General features: G+C 43.0%; 1 protein-coding gene across 2 annotated transcripts in view; it reads left to right on the top strand.

The window, feature by feature from the left end:
* The first annotated feature begins 3,809 nt into the window (after positions 1–3,809).
* grap2b (GRB2 related adaptor protein 2b) overlaps positions 3,810–7,070 on the top strand; it is a 5,468-nt gene continuing 2,207 nt past the window's right edge. Inside the window, exons 1-4 of one of the 2 annotated variants that reach the window (XM_063880873.1) lie at positions 3,810–3,847; positions 4,680–4,759; positions 5,746–5,837; positions 6,964–7,070. The exon at positions 6,964–7,070 is cut by the window's right edge and continues 16 nt beyond it. In XM_063880873.1, the coding sequence (XP_063736943.1) occupies positions 4,682–4,759; positions 5,746–5,837; positions 6,964–7,070 (277 nt within the window). In that variant the 5' untranslated portion in view covers positions 3,810–3,847; positions 4,680–4,681. Of the gene's footprint in view, positions 3,848–4,006; positions 4,146–4,679; positions 4,760–5,745; positions 5,838–6,963 lie in introns of those variants that run through there. The other variant, XM_063880872.1, reaches the window with a different exon arrangement.

The raw sequence follows: 7,070 nt of genomic DNA, 5'->3' as shown, positions 1-7,070 counted from the left end.
AGGCAAGCCCACTAGCTATGCTCAATATGCAATTCAGTGAAGTTGAATAAAACTTCAACTTGGATAAAACTATTTGCAAACGACTAACCAGTATGGAGCCATTGGTCCAAAGTAAGAATTACACAGTTAAAAACAAAAGGTATTGTAATGTAATTTCACTGTTTGGCCGATTGATTTCCAGGAAGTTTACCCACAGGTTGCGGGCGGCCTCTCGTTGCCGGCTGAAAGACCAATCATGACACATAGCAACTTCCAATTACGTCCAAAGTTTGAATATTAAGAGGAAAATACAACAAATAGACTCCAGTTTCAACTTTGTCAGAGTCTACTTTACTTCACCTCACCTACAACAAAACCATAGACATTCATTTCACACCCGTTTAAACCTGAAGGCACCATCAGTGTGTGATGCATGGATATCAGCTGGTGATGAATGGGCTCTCGTTGACACCGGGAAGGTGGGCTCTTATCCATCATCATGTCCAGAGCAGGGTCAGGACACTTTATTGATTCTGAGTCTGAATTATGTCCCCACTGAAGCATATTCTGGAGGAAGGTCCGAGGCTCCTCTCTGCTCCTCAGTCACAGCTTCCAACGCAACCTCTTTGATACCAGCTTTTGGAGCAGAGGCTCGACGTTCTCCCGATACGAGGGGAAAACCAGCCAAAGCAAACCAGGATGGACTTCAGTAGAGTCCAATTAAAGGACTCAATATTCAAACTTCTTTCTTTAGGGCCCTTCGTCTTCCTAATCATCATTCCCTAATTCTGACCCTAACCCCCAATGAATATATTTGAAGATTTCTGAAGGTGAAATTGTTTTATAAATGGTCTTGGTGTCTTCACTTCTATATTCTACCTTGTTTCTCTCTGTGAGGTGCGGATGTTTTCCTCCTCAGGACAAAACTGTCAGATTTAAACATAAAAGTTAGGAGTTTGCAATCCTGAGATGTATTGCTGGCTCTTTTCAATCCCTGAGAGGATGCCTTTTTTTCAGAATTTCAGACGGCCGTTTTGTCAAAGACAAGTCAAGATCTTTCCTCTCTTCCTCGCTTCTTTAACTCCCTCTTCCCCTTCAGACGTGGTCAGAGGTTTGGGAGTATAAAGTGAGACGAGTCGATTCAGGTAAACAGAAAGAAAAGTGATGTTTGCTCTCAGAATATTTATCATATATCTCTCTGTTGTCAAATACATCCTACTGGCTTTAAGTCTCTCCTTCTTCCAGGTTCCAGAGTTTAAACTCTCTCAAGGCTCGCAGTCACGCACAGCCGACAGAGTTTAAAGACCTGTTAATGCATTAAGACTCCTTCCCACCTGTTTAAGACTGAGTTGAAGAACTCTGTCGTGCAGCTATATGGGGGCTCGGGATAATGAATAGTGTGTCACGCATGCAGAGGAACACACTCTCGCCAATACCTCTTTTTAATTGTCACACCTGTACCTGTTTTGTCTTCTCTAATGCTGCATAATGCGCTGCATAACAATGGGGGCACGTTCAGCTGCAGGTCACCTTGTCAACAGCTTTTAAAACAGACACAGAAAAGCCTCTATGGAGTCCATTCTTCAACCTTCCTTGGTGGGAATGCTGATTGCTTTTTGGTGTTTTTCAGCCGTGTTGCAGGGTCAAATCCCCGCCGAACAACACACGGGGAGCGGAGCATTCATGGCAGGCCGACCGCTGAGAGTCACTGTGAATATCAGAGAGACACAAAGAGGAATATTTACAAAAATTAATGCACTGCTTTAAGGGCCATGATCCCTGGAAGAATAACCCAAAACCCCTAACTGTAGTTCCTTTATAGCCCAACATTAGCCACCTTTAGCTTAGCGGTGGTGACGTGAAGTCATGTGACCGTGCTGTAGTTCCTTTATAGCCCAACATTAGCCTCCTTTAGCTTAGCGGTGGAGACGTGAAGTCATGTGACCGTGCTGTAGTTCCTTTATAGCCCAACATTAGCCTCCTTTAGCTTAGCGGAGGTGACGTGAAGTCATGTGACCGTGCTGTAGTTCCTTTATAGCCCAACATTAGCCTCCTTTAGCTTAGCGGTGGAGACGTGAAGTCATGTGACCGTGCTGTAGTTCCTTTATAGCCCAACATTAGCTTTTTACTTACATCTGGAGACTGGACTGGACCCAGACACAGTGTTTCTGTACACTCTCTAACCATTAGAATGATTTGACAACATCTTTCAATTACTGTCAAATCTGAGCTTGAGTCCGGTGGGTACCTAACATTATATCGTCTCTCCTCTCAGAGTCGGAGCTCTTTAAAGGTTGAGACAGTTCTCTTCACACTTCAGTGCAGTGATTTCATGCTACTTGAATTTGGTGTCGTTCCTCTCAACCACCAAACCGACCGAAATAAAAGCTGCTCTTGCAGTGACAGAGCGGCCAGTATCCTGGGCCTGAAGCACACTCATTTCCCTCTTTAAGTGTGCCAAAAATACCGAGCACTTGAAGTTAAGTTATCAGAAGTCAAACACCCTACAATCCAAGCAATGTTCAATATGTTTCTCAGAGTTTCAAAATCTCTTGCCATTAAACATTATAAGGTGAATTGCAAGAATATTTAAAGGGATAATGTCACACCTTAATAATCAGACATTGTTAACGTGCAGCTCCACCCAAGAGAACAAGTTCAGCAGACGACAACAGAAGCGTCTCCCTACTGAGATATGTTTAATATTTATTACACAATCATAACGAGGCAGCATCTATTACAGGAACCACACTTCCTGTTTTAAACACCAATGATCTGAAGTCACAGATTTAATGCCAGCGGCTGATATCCTGAGGTTTGTGTTTCCTGCATCATGAGCATCAGCAGGAGAGGACTCTTTAAAGTAGAGATGCTACATACTGATATACACCTGAACATCAGCAGGAGAGGACTCTTTAAAGTAGAGACGCTACATACTGATATACACCTGAACATCAGCAGGAGAGGACTCTTTAAAGTAGAGACACTACATACTGATATACACCTGAACATCAGCAGGAGAGGACTCTTTAAAGTAGAGACGCTACATACTGATATACACCTGAACATCAGCAGGAGAGGACTCTTTAAAGTAGAGACACTACATACTGATATACACCTGAACATCAGCAGGAGAGGACTCTTTAAAGTAGAGACTCTACATACTGATATACACCTGAACATCAGCAGGAGAGGACTCTTTAAAGTAGAGAGACTACATACTGATATACACCTGAACATCAGCAGGAGAGGACTCTTTAAAGTAGAGACACTACATACTGATATACACCTGAACATCATCAGGAGAGGACTCTTTAAAGTAGAGACTCTACATACTGATATACACCTGAACATCAGCAGGAGAGGACTCTTTAAAGTAGAGACACTACATACTGATATACACCTGAACATCAGCAGGAGAGGACTCTTTAAAGTAGAGACACTACATACTGATATACACCTGAACATCAGCAGGAGAGGACTCTTTAAAGTAGAGACACTACATACTGATATACACCTGAACATCAGCAGGAGAGGACTCTTTAAAGTAGAGACTCTACATACTGATACACACCTGAACATCAGCAGGAGAGGACTCTTTAAAGTAGAGAGCACAGAATGATTCTTGATGAGTACTTCTGAATATGTTTATGTTCAAACACATGTACTACTCTACGTACAGTATGTGTGAAGCATCTAAATTCACGTGTGTATTTTTGTGTTTTGCATGTCTATTTCTGTGAGTGTGTGTGTGCCACCGGTAAGCAGTAAGAGTGTGTGAACTGTGGTGTGACAGCTTCCTGTGAGCTGACAGCAGGAGTTCCTCACTTGTCTTGCTGAACTCTGCAGGAGAACACACTCATACATGGTGAGTAACACATCTCCTTCTCTTCACTGACACACACACACACACACACACACACACACACACACACACACACACACACACACACACACACACATTGTGTTTTTGAATTTTTCTGTTGTTTTATGAGCACACACACTTTCCCGCTGCACTGAAGGTACAACATACTGCAGTTCCATGAATCCAGGAAACACACTGAGCCCAGGTGAAGCTGTGATGGCTTATTGATTTCATGGTTAATTGAGGGAGAGAAGACAGCCTGTTCCTCTGTTCTGCACGTAGTGGGGATGATTTGCAAAATGCACGTAATGTAATATTCAAATATACATATTGTTGACATTGATTTGACATTGCTATACAACATGTGAACATTTGATTTCACCTTGTTTGTTTTTTATGAATATGTCTGTTACTGCAAGTCTTTACATGCCCCTCTTTGTTCTCATACAAATGTCTTCTCTTAATTATATTGTTATTTAACTTATTGAATTGTGTTATTCTGAATTGTTCTTTTGCATGTTTACTTTTTATTCTTACATGAATATTGTTGTTGCTGTATTTATAAAACATTTGTATTTTATTTGATTGTTTTTTCTTACATTTCTCTTATTTTGAAATGTTGATTTTCTATTTTATTTGAAGCTTTTACTGCACATTTTATGTAACCAATTTAGTATTCTGACTACAGTCTAACGTCTTGATATTTAGATCAAATTGGGGAACATCTCTTAGTTTTTTAGATGTCTACAGTAGTTTCTTTTCTCTTTCCCTTCATGCCTCTATTCCACCACATGGGAACATTTAGAAATAATAGAATATACGCTTCACCTTTTAGCCATGGAGGCCATCACCAAGCAAGACTATGAAACCAAGGCTTCAGATGAACTCAGCTTCAAAAAGGGAGAGCGGTTGAACGTAAGTCACACACACACACACACACACACACACACACACACACACACACACACACACACACACACACACACACACACACACACACACACACACACACACACACACACACACACACACACACACACACACACACACACACTAGAATACTTCAGTTTGGCTCATACCTTGTGTTATTTTCACCTCTCAGATTATGAATATCTCAGGTGGTAAAAATGCATGCAAATTGTGCGCAGCTGAAACAATGCTAGCAGCGTTTTCATGTAAATCATCGACGTGTCCGGATATTCATTCTTGCGTTCATGCAGTGTGTATTCAACAACAGGGTTTGCATGAGTGTGTCACTGCAGCACTAACTGCAGGTTATGGAAATGCTTTACTGAAAGCACAAACATACAAATGCATTTCTTATATCCCACGACAGTAACTGCAATGAAACCGGATTCCTCTTGTAGGCAGCTTGACAGAAGTGTAACACAAACACACACGCAATGTTGAGGTTGACCTGTCAGCTCCGGACAGCGCAACATGCGTATATGAAGCGTTACGTCACGAACGCAAGAAATGTTAGCCCTCGTGGGGGGGCGCTCATGTGATTAGCTTAGAATCGAGGAGACATCTGTTTGGCTATAGATGGAGAAAATTGAAAGTACGAATCGGGTGAGCGTCAGGGAAGTCTCAAAAAACCCGGGGTGCACCCTCTATTCAGGTGTATTAAGGTATTACATAAAGTGTTGTATATCAGGATTAGGGTTAGGGGTGAGGTTATCAGTTTACCTTCTTGTGGAGACAACCTTTAATGTGTTATGTCAGCAACAACACTACAGAGCAAAACATAAGAACAAACCACAAGGCCTCTAAAGGTCCTTTCACAAACTCCACAGACACACACTGTGAGCTAAGAATATCCAGCATTCAGAGTTTCTGTTATAGCACTTTATGAAACATGTGACTGAACTTCATGTGAATGTGTCTCCACTGTGTGTCAGATTGTGCAGACCTCTGGAAAATGGTACAAAGCTGAACGCGACGGATCTCAGGGCTTCGTTCCCAAAAACTTCATCAACATTCACCTGCCCAGGTAAGACCAGTGAGCAAAGGAAGGAGTCAGTTATACAGAGATGCAGAAACACAGACTAAAACAGACTAGAGGATAAAGTCATATCACATGAAAGGAAGCTTTTCTTTGAGATAGCGGACAACTGCAGAGATGAACTCTATATTTAAATATTTTTCAGGCTAGGTAGGTAGGTAGGTAGGTAGGTAGGTAGGTAGGTAGGTAGGTAGGTAGGTAGGTAGGTAGGTAGGTAGGTAGGTAGGTAGGTAGGTAGGTAGGTAGGAAGTAGGTAGGTAGGTAGGTAGGTAGGTAGGTAGGTAGGTAGGTAGGTAGGTAGGTAGGTAGGTAGGTAGGTAGGTAGGTAGGTAGGTAGGTAGGTAGGTAGGTAGGTAGGTAGGTAGGTAGGCAGGCAGGTAGGTAGGTAGGTAGGTAGGTAGGTAGGTAGGTAGGTAGGTAGGTAGGTAGGTAGGTAGGTAGGTAGGTAGGTAGGAAGTAGGTAGGTAGGTAGGTAGGTAGGTAGGCCAGTAGGTAGGTAGATAGGTAGGTAGGTAAGTAGGAAGTAGGTAGGTAGGTAGGTAGGTAGTTAGGTAGGTAGGTAGGAAGTAGGTAGGTAGGTAGGTAGGTAGGTAGGTAGGTAGGTAGGTAGGTAGGTAGGTAGGTAGGAAGTAGGTAGGTAGGTAGGTAGGTAGTTAGGTAGGTAGGTAGGAAGTAGGTAGGTAGGTAGGTAGGTAGGTAGGTAGGTAGGTAGGTAGGTAGGTAGGTAGGTAGGTAGGTAGGTAGGTAGGTAGGTAGGTAGGTAGGTAGGTAGGTAGGTAGGTAGGTAGGTAGGTAGGTAGGTAGGTAGGTAGGTAGAGGTAGGTAGGTAGGTAGGTAGGTAGGTAGGTAGGTAGGTAGGCAGGCAGGCAGGCAGGCAGGCAAGCAAGCAGGCAGGCAGGCAGGCATGTAGGTGGGCAGGTAGATATACAAATAGAAAGAGAGACTGAACCTAGTTTATCCAGCTCTAGCTTATTTAAATGTTTCCTACAGTGTCTTAATTTATTCTGCATCAAATTCACACACACACACACACACACACACACACACACACACACACACACACACACACACACACACACACACACACACACACACACACACACACACAATGCAGCTGGTACCAGGAGGACTGGAGTCGAGCTGAGGCCGAGCAGCATCTGATGAAGAATCCTGTGGGGGCCTTTGTGATCCGGGGGAGCAGAAAGACAGCGCTTGGGGAAT

Source organism: Eleginops maclovinus, chromosome 4 (genome assembly GCF_036324505.1).
Source record: "Eleginops maclovinus isolate JMC-PN-2008 ecotype Puerto Natales chromosome 4, JC_Emac_rtc_rv5, whole genome shotgun sequence".
Classification (NCBI taxonomy): domain Eukaryota; kingdom Metazoa; phylum Chordata; class Actinopteri; order Perciformes; family Eleginopidae; genus Eleginops; species Eleginops maclovinus.
Note: the sequence above shows the minus strand (reverse complement) of the source record. Positions and strands in the feature narration are given on the sequence as shown.